This window comes from Nannobrachium achirus, assembly GCF_963921795.1.
Source record: "Nannobrachium achirus genome assembly, chromosome: 23".
Classification (NCBI taxonomy): domain Eukaryota; kingdom Metazoa; phylum Chordata; class Actinopteri; order Myctophiformes; family Myctophidae; genus Nannobrachium; species Nannobrachium achirus.
The window spans coordinates 50886596-50907958 of NC_137830.1; the positions used below are offsets into that span (position 1 = coordinate 50886596).

General features: G+C 45.4%; 2 protein-coding genes across 2 annotated transcripts; both read right to left on the reverse strand.

Annotated features, from left to right (window-relative positions):
- Positions 1–4874: 4874 nt before the first annotated feature.
- Positions 4875–17223, reverse strand: LOC308308975 (inhibitor of nuclear factor kappa-B kinase-interacting protein-like; the record flags this gene model as incomplete). The annotated part of the gene is made up of 3 exons (XM_080754428.1): positions 4875–5517; positions 12425–12646; positions 17179–17223. 3 exons carry the CDS (start codon positions 17221–17223, stop codon positions 4912–4914), a joined length of 873 nt encoding a protein of 290 aa, XP_080610554.1. The 3' UTR covers positions 4875–4911.
- A 104-nt stretch (positions 17224–17327) lies between these two features.
- LOC308308976 (inhibitor of nuclear factor kappa-B kinase-interacting protein-like) lies at positions 17328–21161 on the reverse strand (the record flags this gene model as incomplete). The annotated part of the gene is made up of 3 exons (XM_080754429.1): positions 17328–18248; positions 19518–19635; positions 20968–21161. The coding sequence occupies 3 exons, from the start codon at positions 21159–21161 to the stop codon at positions 17328–17330; spliced, it is 1233 nt and encodes a 410-aa protein (XP_080610555.1).
- Between the last annotated feature and the right edge of the window lie 202 nt (positions 21162–21363).

Here is a 21363-nt window from a genome sequence, read left to right on the forward strand (position 1 = left end):
TGAATATTTCAAATCCTTCAGAGTTTTTTTTTGAAAAAACTATGTTTCTATGTCAGTGGAGCTCAAACCTTTTCATGTGAAGGACCCCCAAAATGGTATGTATTTGGCCACGGAACCCCATCTCAAAATATTGAGTTCCAGGGACCCCCCAGGAGCAACATTTGAGTTACAAATGTTCACTCAAAAAAATACATATATATTCAAAGATTTGCACACATTTTCACGACTTTTCAAAAATAGCAGATCTACAAGCTTGTAGATCTGCTATTTTTCAATAGCTAAAGTATAAAATAATGAAGGCCCCTCCACCACCTTGGGCCCTAGTAACTCGGTCCCACTTTCCCACCCCTTGTGACGCCCCTGACGCTGAGGCAAGGAGGAAACATCACAGAAATTGACTGACATTTCAGAAATTCTACTCTACAGCAGGGGTCTTCAACGTTTTCAGGCCAAGGACCCCTTAGCTGAGAGAGAGATGAAGCAGGGGTCCCGATCCCCCTACTACATGTTGTATGCAGATTAAAACAATTCATAGATTCCATCTCAGACTAGTTTGACAACCCTATCATCAGTCCAGGTTGTTGGATTATAGTATAACCTCAATATTTGGCCTGCTCTTTTCCCCCCTGCACCAAACCTCTTTGCCAAGAATAGCAGATCTACAAGCTGCGAGGCGGTGTGAGCTTGTAGATCAGCTATTCTTACCCAATGTTCCACATAATAGGTATATAGGGTTCAAGTGTAGAAAAAAATAAAGTTCCTGTCACACAAAGATTTGGAGGACCCCCTAGGGGTCCCGGACCCCCAGTTGAAGACCCCTGCTCTATTTAACGCAGGGGTTCAGCTCGACACCCAAAAGAGACATTTGTTGTCTCTCTGAGACCCAAACTTACAAAAACATACACAATGAAATAATCACTTAAAAATGTGTGAAAACAGCCAATCTACAAGCTCACAGCGTGTTGTGAGCTTGTAGATTGGCTGTTTTCACCATTTTCAGAATAGGGTTTAAATGAGATTTTGTTCTCTGAACATTTTTGAAAAAGTAAAAGGTAAAATATGGGAGATTTACTTGTGACCCAAAATGGGTTCCAACCCTTTTGTTGTGTGGTGTAACGCCACCATGTGGACAAACAGGATCTGTGAACTGTCCATGACCTGATTCCTTTAAATTACAGGCACATTCCATTTCTTATGTTCTAACATGAGCCTTTAACACTAAATAACAGCTTCCATAGCCGCTGGCACTGCATGCGGTTATAAATAACATTTATTCCCCTCCAAGCGGGAAGGACATCTTCAGAGAAAATGGAAGTATGGAGCACCTGGACACCAGGTGATCTCACTTGATTCAGCAGGACCAGTGGTTCTCCAAGTGGCCTTTCCCACCAAAAGAACCTTGCCGTTCAACTTTCTTGGAACCTTGGTTCGTTCTTGCGAACCGGCTTGCATTTCCACCAGCCATGGCTACACGGAGCTGGATTTTTCATATATCCCGTTTTTTCAGATATCCACATAGAAAAATATCTAGGTCCACACGAAAAAGTTATCTAGGTCTAACAAGCACACACACACAGTAAAGTCTTCAGAGATATCCGGGTTCCCTGTCTACACGGATCCAGTGAATCGGATATATTTCAATCTCTCCACTTATTTATCCGGTTTAAAAAATATCCAGTTTCGCAGCCAAAATATCCAGCTTCGTGTGGCTGCAAGCCCCAACAGCACAAAAAAATGTCTAGCTTCAGAAATATCCAGCCCCGTGTAGCTGGCACCTCGAAACAGAGGAACCAAGGATTTTGTGGCTTTTACGGTTCAGAACCAACTGGGTTCTCGGTGGAAAAGCTCACATCTGGTTCATCCCATTGGCGGGAGAGAGAACCTCTGGTTCATCCCATTGGCGGGAGAGAGAACCCCAACCGGTTCTTTACCGGTCGAAAAAGCACACAGAAGGGCCTTTTCCACCGGCAAAGACCCGGTTCTGGTTCGTAAAAGTTGGTTCTGAACAGGAACCACAAAAATCCTTGGTTCCTCTGGTTCAATCTGGTGGAAACGCAAGCCGGTTCGCGAGAACCAACCAAGGTTCCAAGAAAGTTGAACCGGCACTGGTTGAACCGGTTCTTTGCCGGTGGAAAAGGCCCCTGAGAGGGGTTTAAATGGTCCCTTTTTAACAGGTCTGTGGCTCTGAGTGTAGGAAGGGAACCAAATGGACCCTTAACGGTCCATTTGGTTCCATTTGTACACTCTCAGAGTTAGGGGGGGTACTTGAAATGAAAAGGTTTCACAAGCACTGAGCAGGACTAAAGGTCTGTAGTGTTTGTTGTTGTTGTTAGAAACAAAAGGCTCTATGAAAAGGTTAAAGCTCTATATTAATCATAGCTATAGAGCAGGTATGAAAAGGTTAAAGCTCTATATTAATCATAGCTATAGAGCAGGTATGAAAAGGTTAAAGCTCTATATTAATCATAGCTATTAGAGCAGGTATGAAAAGGTTAAAGCTCTATATTAATCATAGCTATAGAGCAGGTATGAAAAGGTTAAAGCTCTATATTAATCATAGCTATAGAGAGCAGGTATGAAAAGGTTAAAGCTCTATATTAATCATAGCTATAGAGAGCAGGTATGAAAAGGTTAAAGCTCTATATTAATCATAGCTATAGAGAAAAGGTTAAAGCTCTATATTAATCATAGCTATAGAGCAGGTATGAAAAGGTTAAAGCTCTATATTAATCATAGCTATAGAGAAAAGGTTAAAGCTCTATATTAATCATAGCTATAGAGCAGGTATGAAAAGGTTAAAGCTCTATATTAATCATAGCTATAGAGCAGGTATGAAAAGGTTAAAGCTCTATATTAATCATAGCTATAGAGCAGGTATGAAAAGGTTAAAGCTCTATATTAATCATAGCTATAGAGCAGGTATGAAAAGGTTAAAGCTCTATATTAATCATAGCTATAGAGCAGGTATGAAAAGGTTAAAGCTCTATATTAATCATAGCTATTAGAGCAGGTATGAAAAGGTTAAAGCTCTATATTAATCATAGCTATAGAGCAGGTATGAAAAGGTTAAAGCTCTATATTAATCATAGCTATAGAGAGCAGGTATGAAAAGGTTAAAGCTCTATATTAATCATAGCTATAGAGCAGGTATGAAAAGGTTAAAGCTCTATATTAATCATAGCTATAGAGCAGGTATGAAAAGGTTAAAGCTCTATATTAATCATAGCTATAGAGAGCAGGTATGAAAAGGTTAAAGCTCTATATTAATCATAGCTATAGAGCAGGTATGAAAAGGTTAAAGCTCTATATTAATCATAGCTATAGAGCAGGTATGAAAAGGTTAAAGCTCTATATTAATCATAGCTATATAGAGCAGGTATGAAAAGGTTAAAGCTCTATATTAATCATAGCTATAGAGCAGGTATGAAAAGGTTAAAGCTCTATATTAATCATAGCTATAGAGCAGGTATGAAAAGGTTAAAGCTCTATATTAATCATAGCTATAGAGCCGGGGTGTCCATAATGGCCAAAACGCAAAACCTCCTATCTGAAAAATTCACTTTGTTGGGAAAATGAAAAAGAAAATGTGTGTTCAACATCACTATTTCTAGTCACATGACATTTTTTGGCTAAATGAGGGGCAGAAGAATCTTGCAGACAGACTGACCATGTGCAGCATAGCCTGTTGTCCTCATTTCAAGTGAAATCCAAAAATCATGACATTTGCAGATAGGAGGTTTTGCGTTTTGGCCATTGATATGTGAAAATACAAAAATACCATACAGTATTGCCGACATACAGTCCAAATGATGTACATTTGGACTATAACAAAGTCACACAAATGAAACACAATTACAACAATTTTATTTAACTACAGTGCAATATCAAGTCTTTTCTTGGCAGTGTAGTCACTCATCTCTGCAATGAACAAAACCAAACAATTCATCCTTTTCTCACATGAATGCATTGCCATTCCATTTATATTGTATTTGCAAGTGTGCCCTGATCCAGAAAATAAATAGTTTACTGCCAGAGCAGCTTTCTTTTTCATAAACCTCTGCTGGGATTAATTCCAAAATGTGCATCAATACAAACCTGGTTGCATGACAGGCATTGAAGACTTCTTTTTTAGGACATTCAGTTGGATAACCAAAGTTTAAAGCATAACTTAACACTAGAGTAGAATCTGTGAGTTTTCTGCCCCCTGCTGGTAGAAAACAAAACAAGATTAAAAGTGGGTAGAAGGGTAGGAATGATGTACACCACTAAGCTGCAGGTACAATTAATGTAAACAGACTTAGCTGTCAGATAACCTGTAGCGGTCCAGCCCTATATCACATTGTACCAAGCTCAGCTTGCCTCTTTAAATGGACATAAACTCACTGAACATTTCCTAGGGTTTGAAGTAGCTCTGGTCCATAGCATTAGAGAGGTGTTCTCCCTAACGCTATGTTCCTCTACCACCGCTCCGGCTTGGCAAAAACCGGAAAGCCCTCTCGTCTGGTCCGAAAATAACAAAAACTACCATAACCAAATAACCAAACCAAAGGTATCTGTGGGGAGTTGAAAACGTTCTCTACTTTAGTGGACGCAGTCTGGGCCCCCCACCACACGATTAAAATACATTTCTAGGGTGAAATGAAAAATATTCCACCGGATGGAGACACCTGGTTGAAGAAAGTTTTTACCTTTGGTTTGTTGTGTAGCAAAACAGTTTTTGTTATTTTTGGACCAGACAAGACGGTTTTCCGGTTTTGCCAAGCCGGAGAGGAGGTAGAGGAACATAGCCGCGTTAGGGAGAGCACTCCTCTAACGCTATGGACCAGAGCTATGTTTGTAGCAGCAATATGAGTGCTAGTTAACCAAACTTGATCTTTTGTTCAACAAAACGGGGACAGACGATAACTCCCATCAGCCCCCGCTCGGCTGAGCTTGTGGCCAACTCACGTTGGCCTGCTGCGAAAGCATCTCTCCGACATTGGGGATATCGGTCATTTCACTGACCTGTTTAGTTGTGACGTCCAAATCCCCCCCTACTGCACTGAGACTAGCCAAAGTCTGCCTGAGCTCCGCAACGTCCCGCTCCGTCTTAGTCACGTCCTCGGCCAGTCTCCCTATCCGCAGGGTGAGGTCGGACACCTGAGGCGCGAACCCCTCGAAATCGCGCTTGATGGAGGCCACCTTGGGTTTGAGGTCGCTGGCGAAGGTGGCGGTCTTGAGCACACGTGCGCGGCCGCTCTCCAGCTCCCTCAGGCGCCTGGCGAGCTCGTTGTTGGCGGAGACCAGCTGGGGGATTCGCTTGCGGAGCTGCTCGATGGCCTGGGCGTTGCGTTCCGAGGAGGTGCGGAGGCTGCCCACGCGGTCCACGCTGCCGGCCAGCACGTCTCCGATGCGCTTCACCATGCTGCGCTCCGCCTGCGACGTCTTGTTCTCCAGCTCGCCCACCTCCGTCAGCAGGGACTCCACCTCCGACTGGAGACCCGACATCCGCCGCACGTCTGTCCTCACCGACGCCACCTAGGGGACACACGTACGTACGTACGCGGCAGGAGAGGGAAGATCGTTTAAAACCAGGGGTCTTCAGTGTTTTTCAGGCCAAGGACCCCTTAGCTGAGAGAGATGAAGCAAGCACAACCTTTTCATAGATTCCATATAGTTTTATTGTTAGACGGCACGATCATCAGTGTATTTTGGATTCATGTCAATTTGTGTTTTCAGATATTTAACCACTTGAACCGTCAATACTTACTAAACATGACCTTTCACTCTGTCTTGGTCTACTCTTTTTCCCCTCTACACCAAACCTCTTTGCCGGAAATAGCCGATCTACAAGCTCACAACGCCTCGCAGCACGAGGCGTTGTGAGCTTGAAGATCTGCTATTTTTGGCTAAAGTTCTCCAAATATGGACACTAGGGTTCAAGTTGTTAATATAAAAAGGATTGGAAGATTTGGAGGACCCCCTGTAGTATCTCAGAGGACCCCTGTTGAAGACCCTGGTTTAAACATCTCTATGCAGTTACACAGCCATTACTTCATCTAAAACAGATCTACAAGCTCACAAAGCTTTGGGAAGCATTGTGAGCTTGTAGAGCAGAATTTATTTATTTAAGTTTGGTTTAAAGTGGTACAGAAGAGTGCTCTAGTGGCGCAGTGGTAAAGTCCCTGCCCCCGACCACGGAGGTTGTGAGTTCAGATCCACCGTGTTGCATCTGGCTTTGTTGAGTGTCTAAATCAGGGTTCCCCAATAGGCGGCCCGTGGGGGGCTACTGTCTGGCCCACACTAGGGCAAGGGCATTCACGAATAGTGATTTTTTGAATTCGAATTATTCGACCTCAAAGTATTCGAATAGTCGGAATTCGACGGGAATTATATATATATATTTTCATCCAATAAAAACGAGCCATTCTCGGCCTCTCAATCATTGATGCGCTGTTTCAAGTCTTGAACACAACATGCGAGTGAGGGTTAACCACTGGAGGCGGGACAGACCTGAAGGTTAGTGAAATACGATTGGCTATTGACCGTGGCATTTACAAATGAGCCGCGACCTGATTGGATTAAGCGACCAGCAAGTATGGGTGCGCTCAGTGCTTCCCCTGGAACAGTACATTTGACAGCTGTATAGTTTGCCTGCATCACAGCGCAACAGTTTCTAATCAGTTTCTCTTTCATGCTCTAAAATAAAAAGACTTTAACCCAGCGGTTCACATTACCAAACAGTTTAGCCCGTGACCCAAAATAGAAATTAGACAATCGCCCAGGACCCAAACTAGTGAAAACAGCAGATCTACAAGCTCACAACGCCGCGGCTCGCACCGTGAGCTGGTGGAAATAATAATAAAAAATGACTGTTCAAACAAATCTATAATCAGCAACAGGCAGTTAGGGTCGATCCATACCGTTATAATTTCGGTTCGGGAGGACGCCCCGACCCGAAATTATTTAGGTTCGGGGGAAGTTCATTCATACTTTCTTAACGGCTAGTGCCCAAGTCGCTTGTAAATATTGGAAGTCCGTGGCATGACGACGTTTGTGGCCGATGAATGAGCATTGCAGGGTGGATACATAATTCTGACTACACTGAATGACTGGAGGTCCAGTGAGTAGCAGCTCCAGCAGGCAGCAGCACCAGCGGGCCGGGGTCTCTTCTCTCTCACTCACACTCACAAACGCTTGGCTCGAGCTCTGTCAAAAACATTTAATCTACAAGCTCACATTATAGACGTGCCGCCTCCCTTGCTGCATGTCATCACGCAGTCACAACTCGTCGTGGAAAATGAAAACATATCAACACGGAACACTAGCAATTAGCAAAGTTGTGTTTAAGCTCCTCTTTTCTCTTTAAAACGGTCGGCGACGCGTTAGCAGCGATTAACCTCGCCTACCAGGCTTTCTCCCGCAGCGATACACGCAGCAAAGGTGTGTGTGTGTGTGTGTGTGTGTGTGTGTGTGTGTGTGTGTGTGTGTGTGTGTGTGTGTGTGTGTCGCGCGCCTCCCCCAGTCCACCAGCTGAATATGTATCCGCTCTCTGATGCCCAATACACGGCCACACAAGCATTTGGAAGTCGGCGTGTCTCCCACTCAAACGACGTCTGTTTCCTTGGATTCACAGCCGAGAATATGAACGTGAAGCCGGGATGAATGAATGAGAAGACACCGCTGAGTGTCTGAAACATCAGCATCATGACATCAGTATATAGACTGCACCAATTCATCCACCAGGGGCATTGACAAATCATCTTTTATGACTTCCTATCTAGCCAAGCTGTATGAACCATGAATAAACAATAATAATGATAATAATTTAAAAAAAAGAAAAAAAAAAAAAAAAAGAGTAAAAAAAATATATTCGATTTTCGAATTCAGTTTACCAAGTCGAATAGTGACGTTAGTATTCGAATATTCGAATATTCGAATATTCGGTGAATGCCCTAGCCCACACCAACCCCAGTAATAATGGTGGTATAAGAGCAGCAACAACACTAGTATATCGTCATTGTTGGGTGGAAACCTTGTATGTCCAAAACCGTTTGTTTTGTATCTATCGTCTAAAAAATGTACTAAACTAGTGAAAACAGCCGATCTACAAGCACACAACGCCTCGCATCGCAAGGCGTTGTGTGCTTGTAGATCTGCTGTTTTCACTAGTTTTGTCACTTTTGTGCAATGGTCTTGTATGATGAAGCAGGGCTTTGCTTTACCAAAAGACGTACACATTTGAAACTTGGAGATACAAGGTTTTTGCCCGACAGTGACGATACCTGAACTGTCGCTGGAGTAGAGCGAACGCCACCGTCGCCCCCTGCAATGTTGTGGCCCTCGGCTTGGTACCCTAGACATGATTCAATGTTGTGGCCCTCAGCTTGGTACCCTAGACATGATTCAATGTTGTGGCCCTCGGCTTGGTACCCTAGACATGATTCAATGTTGTGGCCCTCGGCTTGGTACCCTAGACATGATTCAATGTTGTGGCCCTCGGCTTGGTACCCTAGACATGATTCAATGTTGTGGCCCTCGGCTTGGTACCCTAGACATGATTCAATGTTGTGGCCCTCGGCTTGGTACCCTAGACATGATTCAATGTTGTGGCCCTCGGCTTGGTACCCTAGACATGATTCAATGTTGTGGCCCTCGGCTTGTTACCCTAGACATGATTCAATGTTGTGGCCCTCGGCTTGGTACCCTAGACATAATTCAATGTTGTGGCCCTCGCCTTGGTACCCTAGACATGATTCAATGTTGTGGCCCTCGCCTTGGTACCCTAGACATGATTCAATGTTGTGGCCCTCGCCTTGGTACCCTAGACATGATTCAATGTTGTGGCCCTCGGCTTGGTACCCTAGACATGATTCAATGTTGTGGCCCTCGGCTTGGTACCCTAGACATGATTCAATGTTGTGGCCCTCGGCTTGGTACCCTAGACATGATTCAATGTTGTGGCCCTCGGCTTGGTACCCTAGACATGATTCAATGTTGTGGCCCTCGGCTTGGTACCCTAGACATGATTCAATGTTGTGGCCCTCGGCTTGGTACCCTAGACATGATTCAATGTTGTGGCCCTCGGCTTGGTACCCTAGACATGATTCAATGTTGTGGCCCTCAGCTTGGTACCCTAGACATGATTCAATGTTGTGGCCCTCGGCTTGGTACCCTAGACATGATTCAATGTTGTGGCCCTCGGCTTGGTACCCTAGACATGATTCGGCCCTTGGGGAAAACTAATTGGGGAACCCTGCTCTACACGAACACAATTGTGGACAGGAAGCTGGGCAGGGAGGGTGGTATTGGCCATTGTGTGTAATCCTACAGGCTGGGGCAGCACCTGTCAGCAGGGAGCGTTGGGCGGGAGGAGTAGGATGAAGGCTCCATGTCCTCCCAGTGGGGGCTCCTCACTGGCAGGTGAGTCAGTAGGATACAACAGTACGTCCTCCCGGTGGGGGCTCCTCACTGGCAGGTGAGTCAGTAGGATACAACAGTACGTCCTCCCGGTGGGGGCTCCTCACTGGCAGGTGAGTCAGTAGGATACAACAGTACGTCCTCCCGGTGGGGGCTCCTCACTGGCAGGTGAGTCAGTAGGATACAACAGTACGTCCTCCCGGTGGGGGCTCCTCACTGGCAGGCGAGTCAGTAGGATACAACAGTACGTCCTCCCGGTGGGGGCTCCTCACTGGCAGGCCAGTCAGTAGGATACAACAGTACGTCCTCCCGGTGGGGGCTCCTCACTGGCAGGCCAGTCAGTAGGATACAACAGTACGTCCTCCCGGTGGGGGCTCCTCACTGGCAGGCCAGTCAGTAGGATACAACAGTACGTCCTCCCGGTGGGGGCTCCTCACTGGCAGGCCAGTCAGTAGGATACAACAGTACGTCCTCCCGGTGGGGGCTCCTCACTGGCAGGCCAGTCAGTAGGATACAACAGTACGTCCTCCCGGTGGGGGCTCCTCACTGGCAGGCCAGTCAGTAGGATACAACAGTACGTCCTCCCGGTGGGGGCTCCTCACTGGCAGGACAGTCAATAGGATACAACAGTACGTCCTCCCGGTGGGGGCTCCTCACTGGCAGGTGAGTCAGTAGGATACAACAGTGCGTCCTCCCGGTGGGGGCTCCTCACTGGCAGGTGAGTCAGTAGGATACAACAGTACGTCCTCCCGGTGGGGGCTCCTCACTGGCAGGTGAGTCAGTAGGATACAACAGTACGTCCTCCCGGTGGGGGCTCCTCACTGGCAGGTGAGTCAGTAGGATACAACAGTACGTCCTCCCGGTGGGGGCTCCTCACTGGCAGGTGAGTCAGTAGGATACAACAGTACGTCCTCCCGGTGGGGGCTCCTCACTGGCAGGTGAGTCAGTAGGATACAACAGTACGTCCTCCCGGTGGGGGCTCCTCACTGGCAGGTGAGTCAGTAGGATACAACAGTACGTCCTCCCGGTGGGGGCTCCTCACTGGCAGGTGAGTCAGTAGGATACAACAGTACGTCCTCCCGGTGGGGGCTCCTCACTGGCAGGTGAGTCAGTAGGATACAACAGTACGTCCTCCCGGTGGGGGCTCCTCACTGGCAGGTGAGTCAGTAGGATACAACAGTACGTCCTCCCGGTGGGGGCTCCTCACTGGCAGGTGAGTCAGTAGGATACAACAGTACGTCCTCCCGGTGGGGGCTCCTCACTGGCAGGTGAGTCAGTAGGATACAACAGTACGTCCTCCCGGTGGGGGCTCCTCACTGGCAGGTGAGTCAGTAGGATACAACAGTACGTCCTCCCGGTGGGGGCTCCTCACTGGCAGGCCAGTCAGTAGGATACAACAGTACGTCCTCCCGGTGGGGGCTCCTCACTGGCAGGAGCCCGCAAATAAAAAATCGACCTCACGTTATGTCAGTCACGTTTGCACACTGCCGCCCGTTTCGCGCACCACTCAGTCCCTTGCTCTCTCTATCTCTCTCTCTCTCCTTGCCCTGAAAAACGCATTTCGCAACGAAAAACGCAGCAGTGTGCAACCACCTTAATAGTACAAAAGTATTGGCATCAAAATGTACTTGCGTACAAAAGTAGTTAAGCACTCATTATGCAGAATGTCCCATTTCACAAGTTTTCAAATGTATACAAATATTTATATAGCCGATCTACAAGCTCACAATGTGTCACATCGCGACGCATAGTGAGCAACTTGCGAGCAATTAAATGTAGTGGATTTTATATAGCGCCCTTTATATAGTGCCTTTATCCCAGGCACTTTACTTTTTTTTAATTTATTTTTTATTTTTATAATTTTTATCCACGATTTTTGCAACCCATTTTTTCACCCAGTGCCAATTGTCTATGTAATCCTGGGCTCTGCTCTCCCTCTGCCGCGCCTGGGGAGACAACGGACTGACCTCATGCTTCCTTCAATGCATGAGTAGTCCAAGTTGATTCTTTTCACCTGACAGGGGGGGATTTTCCCCGGGATGGACGTAGCGCGTGGAAGGAACACGTTATTCCAACCAGTTCCTTTCCCCTCCATCAAGCGCCCCGGCTGGCCAGGGGGAGGCACATCCCAGGCACTTTACAGAGATTGTGCATTACATTCAGCCATTCACACACACATTCATACACCGATGGCGGAGGAAACCATGCAAGGCATCAACCTGCTCACCGGGAGCAATGTGGGGTTCAGAGTCCTGCTCAAGGACTCTTCCACACTAACTCTGGGGGAGCCCGGGATCGAACTGCATGGGAACCCTTTGGGTACCCTCTGTGTTCTAAGACGGAAACTCTACCCCTGAGCCACTACCGCCCCTCGAGTAAATGTACTTACCGTAATTGCTGGACTATAAGCTGCTCCTGAATATAAGCCGCACCAGCTAAATTTGGAACAAAAAAGTAATGTTTACATATATAAACCGCACCTGACTATAAGCCACAGGTGTCCTTCCTGCTTCCTGCTAGAGCGCCCTTGATGGCCGTTAGCTGTAAAAATCTATATATAAATCCTTGTTAAAGACCATTGTAAAAAGAACTAACTGGCCGTTAGCTGTAAAAATCTCTATATAAGCCGCACCGTTGTATAAGCCAAAACATGGGAAAAAAGCCGCGGCTTATAGTCCGGCAATTACGGGTAGTTACTTTCCTCCACTGGGTGGCGCTGTCGGCAGCTGTAACAGACCTTTCCCCCACTGGGTGGCGCTGTCAGCAGCTGTAACAGACCTTTCCCCCACTGGGTGGCGCTGTCAGCAGCTGTAACAGACCTTTCCACCACTGTGTGGCGCTGTCAGCAGCTGTAACAGACCTTTCTCCCACTGTGTGGCGCTGTCAGCAGCTGTAACAGACCTTTCCCACCACTGTGTGGCGCTGTAGGCAGCTGTAACAGACCTTTCTCCCACTGTGTGGCGCTGTCAGCAGCTGTAACAGACCTTTCCCCCACTGTGTGGCGCTGTAGGCAGCTGTAACAGACCTTGTTGTTGATGTCCTGGGTGATGCTGGCGGTGCGCTGCTGGATGGTGTCCACGGCCTCCCTCAGAGCCGTCATGCTGCCCAGGAGCTGAGCCCGCTTCTCGGCCAGGCCCCACGCCCACTGCTTCAGCTGGCCCACGTCCCGCTCCAGAGCCTCCGTCTGAGGCCCCAGGGACCCCCTCTGAGCCTCCAGGCCGCCCAGGACCCCCTGGACGTCCTCACACTGAAGCAGGATCAATAAGGATAAGTAAGAGGAGGTACGGATTAGGGATGGGAGGACGATATGAAGATTTATTTATAGAGCATCGCAGTTGAAGCCCCACCCCATCCTCACTCTGGTGTCGGAAGCGTTTTCCCCATTCATTTCTTCCATAGACATGTCATAAAGTATTTATTTAAACGTTTTTAAGCCTTGGACAAAGCCACCTCGGCTGGAGAGGAATCATGACAATATTCACATTTTTTTGAATGCAAAGATTAATTAGAAAGCTCAAAAAAAGGGCAGGGTACAAGACTGTGTACATCATTATTTTAAAAATTGCGGAAACTACACTCCCAGAATGCATTGCGAATGACACTTGTTTCCTGAAATATAGCCCTTAAATCACGCTCAGTTTAGTTATCCAGGCCAGCATATGGCCTGAAATGTAGTGATTGTCTTCTCTGTGGACGCTCTTATCGTCATCCTTAACATAGTGCATCATATTTGTAAACGAAAGACGATCGCTCACGGAGTTCTGCTGAAGTGCAATAATCCGCCGGGAAGACAGGGGGCAGTAGCTACTTCCGCGATAACCGCAAGATATGTGAAAGAAGAAGAAGCTAGACCAATCACAGCCGTCGATTTCACAGGATGTACATGTTTAGCAGTATGGGAAATGCAGTTCTTCTCTGTGCGATCTTGATTAAAACGTGTTTTTACTAAAACTAGAGTGATTGCATACTAGTCTGGGATCACTTCACTTTTCGGGTTTGTAACCGGTCTCGAGTGGAAACCACAAAACGTCATGTTGTAGTACTCAAGGACTACAATTTGGCCGGAACTATCCACCGGAAACAGTTTTAACCCAAAATAATTCCCCTGCGCTCAAGGACATACTTTTATGGCCTACCTAATAAACTCCTCGATGCGGAGTAGTTTTGCTTTTGAAAAATTAGTTTGGTATATGCATGTTTTAGTCCAACTTTTAGCGACCGGCAAAACCACACTAGGCTACTCGAGCATTTTAATAGGGATTGGGGAAACAAACGGTGGGAACCAAATCAAAGCGACGCCGCTTCTTCTAGTGGTTTCCGCGCTTTAGGCGGAAACCAAACGGTCTGTTGTGAACGAACACCAGGCTCTCTCCCGGGAGAAAGCCTGGTAGGCGAGGTTAATTGCATACATACTCGGGGGTTCTACAGGAGCATATAGAACCATTTTACAACCACCAGCCTAGTGGTAAGTGTACATTGAATTGCTACGACTTTGTGGCTGATAATGAAAAACCCTATGGTCAAAATGAATGGCGAGTTTGCTTCCGACACCTCACTGCGATGCTCTATTATCCCCAACATCCATTATCCTGGGGCGGAACATTTGCCAAAAAGAATAGCAGATCTACAAGCTTGTGAGTTGTGAGCTTGTAGATCGGCTATTTTTTAAGGCAAAGTGATCTGGTAGAGAGTGAAATAAAGGCTGTATCAAGCATGTTTTTTCCAGGTCTGTTTTACCTAGAGGGTTTAAACTTTAAATGGTAACCGGATATGCAGCTCTGCAAATAAAATGTGAATTGATCCCAGTGAATGACAGAGGATAATTTCACAATAAATTTAAACTTCCACGATACGATTATCGTGAGTGTTTTTTTATCACGATAAACGCTAATAACGATTATCGTCCCATCCCTACTACGGATACTAGGGATGGGTATCGTTCACCTTTGAATCGATACGATACCTTTTTCGATACCATTTTCGATACTTTTTATTTATTATTATTATTATAATTATTATTTGCCTTTTTCTATGGGCTATTTTACACACCAAAATAGGTTATTGAGACAGTTATTCCTCCATTTTCATGTCAAGTAGGCCTAGTAGAGTAGTTGACGTGACTACTATTACTATTATGGCTGCTATTGTATAATTAATTCTATTGTTTGTCTACAATAGAATATACACATACATTTTACAGATAGGCTATTGATACTGTTGAAGTTTTATTATTATTATTATTGTTCAAAAGTATCGAAACGAGGTATCGTTCGTTTTTACGTGAACCGATACTCGATAGTATTGACGTCATGGATCGATACCATTAAAAGTATCGCAGACGATACCCATCCCTAACGGATACAGTCAGTGGTGGATTTCTTTTTCTCAAGTAAAAGAAGAAACACCACAATGTATTAATACTGACGTAAAGTAGTCGTCTAAAATTGGTCTAAAAGTTTTGACCAATCACAAATGTGTGAACTATTCCTTTAAGCCTGAAACAACCATTATTTCTTACAGTGTTCACTGAGCACTGCTGGCCAATCAGAGAAAGAAGGGCAGCAGTGCAGAGCACATGCAAGACAGATTTGATATATAGACTTTGTTAGATATGGAAAGACCAGAATTCCTCGGTGGGCAGCCAAGCTAGTTTTCCTGTTTTCCTGCTGTGGAGCGACTGACGTCGCAAAATAACAGGCTTGTATTTTGTGGTACTTTCATGCACTTGCTGTTCATATGTTCATGATGTGGGAAATACTCCTGTAAATTCATTAAAGGAGCTATAGTCAACTTTTTCTTGAAAAACGGATGCTAAAATAAAAATAATGTTTCACAAATATTTTATAAAAAAAAAGCTTCATATATGTGTTTCTATTCAAAATTGACCACAAAAAGCGTAAAATAATGATAAAATAATCATTTTGGCCATTGTCAGACTGACACTTTGTTTACATTCTAGTCTATCCACGAGTTTCCAACGCCCCATAGTGCATTGCGCAGACGCTGTACCGAGCTTCCGGCGCCGCAGCCGAGTGTGAATTTACAAGCTCACAACGGTTGCATCTGCGACGCGACGTGAGCTTGTATGTCTGCTGTTAAACCGGAAGTGTGGTCCAAACAGGTCCAAATAATCTCCAGTAAACTCCCGCGGAAACAGGTGGATAGACTAGGATGTAAACAAAGTGTCGGCCCTACAATAAAAAAGTTGACTATAGCTCCTTTAAATATGCTGACTGAGTTTAAGCTGAAATGGGAGCTCTGTCTAACGTCTCATAACTGGACTCTTAGGACACAGAACGACGCATCAGGTCTATACGGTATATAGACATCTGTTAGACGTCTAATCAATGTCTAATCTAAGCTTAGACGTCTAAAAAACTTTCACTTTTAGGCCAATTTTAGACTAGTGCTCAGTGGGAAGCTTTCAACGTGATTGGCCATTTTCGAGATGTAGTGGAACATGTACCTAAAAGTATCTTTTCCCCCTCTACACCAGAGCTCTTTACCGAAAATAGCCGATCTACAAGCTCACAGCGCCTCGCGCTCCGAGCTTGTAGATCTGCTATTTTTGGCTAAAGTTCTCAGAATTTGGTTCAAGTGGTTAATATAAAACAGGAGAAAAAAAAGTTTCTATCACACAAAGATTTGGAGGACCCCCTGTAGTAACTCTGAGGACCCCCTAGGGGTCCCAGACCCCCTGTTGAAGACCTCTGGGATAGAGTATACAGCAGATAAGATTACAGATAGATATACAACGGATAGTTAAACAGAAGATGTGTGGAGATCAATGTATATTGTACAACATATCACATACAGGATTTGTGCCTAAAGCCGCATTTAAAGCCTAAAGCCATAGACAACATTTTATAATTTAAAATAGATTTGTTACAAAGAGACATGGTGAGATTTGTGTGACAGCATATGGAATGAAAAATACAACAACGATATCAAGAGCATAAGGGGTTTTTATTTATTTATTAGAAACAAACTGCAAAGGTTTGACGAAACAATTGTGCTTCCTTTAAACTACTGGCTGTCAACTTGTACAGTGCGATAATTTAAATAACAAAGGTATCATTATGCAATGTAAAATGCTAAATGCTATTCATTCTAGTAACAAAACAAACAAAGACATATGTTGTCGACACATTTTTGCACATTTAAGTAATATTGAGGTTTTCATTATATGCAAAAACAAATCACCCAAACATTTCAAAACATGGCTTAAGTGTTTAAGCAGTGCAAATTACTATGATGTATTGGTTATGGGGTGTATTGAAATATAATATTTAACCACTTAAACCCCATGTACAGTACAAGCTGTCAACGCATCGCCCTGTAGATCTGCTATTTTAGCTGAATGTTCACCCCAGAATGGGGGATGCTAGGGTGAAAATCACATCATAGTAAACATAGTATCTATATATACCTGTACAGTATTTACGTACATATCTAAAATACATTCTTGTACACTAAAAGTGAGACACACACAAGTCACAAAACATAAATACTGAGATGGTCTTGAGAAGAGAAAAAAAAACTAACAGAGGGAGAGCACTGCTCCTTCCCCTGTTTGTTTGGCCACAAGTGGCTTTTTCAACCACGAAGGGTAACCCAGAACCTTCTATAACCTGAAATTACTCAAGTTCTGTGATTTTCTTATAGGTTTCCATTATAAAAGCCAATCTACAAGCTCACAACGTATCACAATGTGACAAAGATTTGCGAGATTGTAGATCGGCTTTAGCAAGTTTAAGTTCTGGGTTCCGGCCTTAGTACCGCCTCCTGAGCAGAGCAGGGCCCAAATGAGGTTCTGAGAACCATTATCTGAAACCAAGCTGTAGCCGAACAAAACAACAGAACCTGTGAATTGTTATTAACAAAGCACGGCACGGTTTGTTCTAGTAGTTGAAAAGAGCCAAAGGACATCACTCAGTGAGGTCGTCATCGCCGACAGTCTGAGAGGGGCTGTCCTCTTGATCAGGGTCATTCCACTCTTCATCCTCCTCCAGCTCCATCCACCCGTCTGTCTCTTCGGGGACCCCCTCAGGGACCCCCTCGCCGTCCGCCTGGCCGCTCCTCAGCACCATGGTGAGCTCCTTCACCGCCTCCCTCACCACCGACAGCTCGTTCTTCATCTTCAGGATGCTGTTGTGCGCGTGCACGGCGTCCAGCTCCTGTCGGATGGCCGCGATCTCGCCCAGGGACTTCAGCATGCTGTCCTCCGTGCCGTACACCTGCATGGTCACCTCCTCCAGGCGCCTCTCCGCCGCGCTCAGGTCGCCCGTCAGCTTCAGGATGGAGCGCACCGCCCCCTCCACGGCGGGCAGGTGGGCCTCGCACTGCAGCGCCTTGGGGATGTGCTCCTGGAGCTGGGCGCCCAGCTCCGCCTCGCTCCTTGCTAGCTCGCCGATCTGCCCGTCCAGCTTGTGGATCTGCTTGGTGTTCCAGTCCAGCTGGTCCTGGGCGCGCTTGAAGTCGTCCTCCTCGGCGCGCTCCAGAGCGCGGGCGTTCCTCCTGGTGCTGTCCTCCAGCTCCTCCAGCCGCTCCGCCAGCGCCCGGGACCTCTGCTCGGCCTCGTTGACGCTCTCGGTGGCGCCGGCGTGCGCCTCCCGCGCCTCCGCCTTGAGCGCCACCAGGTCGGCGTTGACGGCAGACAGGCGCGCCTGCCACGTCTCCGTCACGTTGAGGAAGCGGCCGTTGACCGCCTCCAGCTCCCGGGAGGCGGAGTTCTCGTCGTCCTGGATGGCCTGGACGGCGGCGTGCAGGACGGAGATGTCCTGTCGGAGCCTCGCTGCCAGGGCGGCGGCGGAGAGCGCCTCCTGCAGGTCGTCCTCAGAGGCGGCGAGCTGCAGCCGCAACACAAAACAGGATGCCGTTTCTGTGGGCGCTCTTGAGTCCTACTGTATTTACAGTGTATACGCAATATATGGTAACAATAAACCCACACATGTACACAATGTGGGAGCATGCTTTGTGTGTTTTTAGAGCAGTGTTTTTTAGGTCAAACACATCCTCCAGTTGAAAAGATTTTGTGCCAGGGACCCCCATAAGATTATTATCATTTATTTGTTAGATCACATTTAGTACAGAATTCTACAATTGCCAGATTTTGGCGTCATACGCCAAAGATACATCATAGGTGACCGACGTCATAGACTGGCCACATGGAGCCAAGCCACTATTAAGACGACATCTTGTTTATCTCCGGCATCTGGAAAGAGTCAGAGTAATTCTTACACATTCTATCGTTGAGCTAATACCTTATGGCTGCAGAAATAATAGTTACATTTAAGTGTTTGCCCTTTTGCTGGTGAACCCTGCCAGGATCCCTGCCAGGCCCCACTGTTTTAGAGAACAGAACATAATTGTGGACCATTGACTACACTGAAATTCTCAATACTGAATTGATGCCCCCCACAAAAAAAGCTTAAGAAAACCAGTATAAAGTAAAAATCCTCAGTGTTCATTTATCCATTTTGTGACTCAAGCGTACACTAGTCCTTTTGGTTATGAAAGGAAAGCAAAATACACCCTAATAACCAAACAACTTAGCTGAAGCGCATTGGACCTCAGGAACTGAGGTGTGGTCAGTGGGTATTATCCCCTTCTCATTGCATTTGTAAGTTAAACTTATTGCTCTGGTGCACTTTGAGAGCAAAATGAAGAAGTCATGGGAGTCAGGACATCATTTAATATCTTGATAGTTCCTGCTATTATTTACACTTTTTGAATCATTTTCCAGACTATGGTTTTTCTTACTGAATAATTTAGACACATCATCTAGTAATTCATCAATGAAAAGCACCAGACAGCTCTCTTATAATGTTAATGTGAATGGGCTCCTCTTAATATGTGTATAATACAATTATTTAATTGCCATGTCTTGACTCTTGCCTTGAGTGGACTCGGTGGAGGAAGAGTCCCGAGTCCCTTAATTAGCCTGAGACTGAGTCAAGACCGAGTAAAATCATGGGCGAGACCGAGACGAGACAGAGTCAATGGAAATCTGGACTTGGGTCCTGACTCGAGACGACTCAGACGAATCATTGACTGGAGTACTACAACACTAAATAACACTATGGATTGTCTATGGAAGGAAGTGGTCTCAAACCAACCTTTTTGGACACCTTGAGGACATCCTCTTCCATAGCGAACAGACGCGCCGTCTGTCCATGCAGAACGTTGTACTTGTCCTCCATCTGGGAGAAGCGTTCGTTCTGCTGTAGAACCATCCTGGAAGATAGAACACCACCCAAATATAACACCACCCTGGAAGATAGAACACCACCCAAATATAACACCACCCAAATATAACACCACCCTGGAAGATAGAACACCACCCAAATATAACACCACCCTGGAAGATAGAACACCACCACAGTCAACTGGAATCCATTCTAACATTCCTTCTCTGAAAAACTGCTCCTAACTGTGTACAGTCAGTGTTAACTATTTTAATATATAACTATTTACTGTATTCTAATACTAATCTTTGCTATAGTGTTTGTTCAGTAACATAATTCATTTGCAAGTGTGACAAGCACACTGGTTATCATGAGACATTATGTCCATACAGTATATGGGCATTCATAGATATGGGCTTAATATTGATGACATCAGGGAACTCCATATATGGGCATAAAAGGGACAAGGACAGAATTCATTTGTGGTTAGAGTGTGGTTTCCGTGACGCCAGTCACAGAGTGTGACATGAGGCGTGATTGACTGAGTGACTGACTGATACACATGAGCTGCAAGTTTTTATAGTAAATGCGACCTACAGTCACAATCATTGCTACAGTGCAGGGGTAGGCAACCTTAGGCACCAGATGCCAACATTGGCACAGGGGAGGGTGATCACTGGCACCCTGGCAGACGTGAGAGAGAGAGATTTTTATTTTAAAATCAAATATTGTTGTATATGGTCAATTAAACGAAACTACCTAATTTACAGCAAATTGCATCCTGCACATAATTCTACATTCATTAAAACTCTGACTGGGGAGGGGGGGGGGGGGGAGTCAGGGATTATTGAGTCTAATGATCGTTATAACAATGTCCTGCTAATCAAAATATGTCAGAATGAATAATGGCATGTCATTAAAATGTATGTTTTATTGACATGGCACTGAACTGACAGGCCTGGATGGGATGGGGACCCACATGCATTTGGGTGAGAATCAATGGGGGGTCAAGGGTCATTTACTTGACCCTAAATTTACCCCCATTGATTCTGACCCAAATGCATTTGGGTCCCCATCCAGAACCAATGGGGGTAAATTGACTATCACATTTTTGTCTTGGGAATGCGACAAATAAAAATAATATATATATATATATATATATATATATATATATATATATATATATATATATATATATATATATTATTGAACTCAAGTCTCTATGGTATGACTAATCAATAGGGGGAAAAAATGTCATTTTGGGGGTGAACTACTCCTTTAACTTTGTAACAATTAAAACAAGATCACTTGTACTTACCCATACATTTGTTACATGATGTATGGGTACAATAAGAAGACAATGTGTTTTTAATGAACTTACCAGCTCAGAAAGGCGCACGCCGCCACGGAGAGGAGACACACCATGGTTCTGCCATCCACGCATGAAGGAGAAGAGGAGGCTGGAGAAGAACACGTCTTCTGCGTCTCATCATCTCTGCAGTTTTCGGGCGACGGTTGTTCGTCGTTTTGTTTGGGCGTCTTGTTCTTCCTTTGCTTCACCTCATTTGCAGGCATTGTGTTTCTAGTTTGTTTTAGTTTGGGCACAAGAAGAGGCCAAGTAGTGTTCACAGTCACACAAGAAGCCCCTTCTGTCTCCCCTCAAAGAAAGAAGCAGTGTGAGTGTGGAGGAGGAAAACAAACACAAAAATTACTTCTAGTCGACTATTATTCGTCTCTCCCTAAAATAAGACGCACAGCTCTCAACTAAACTCATAGT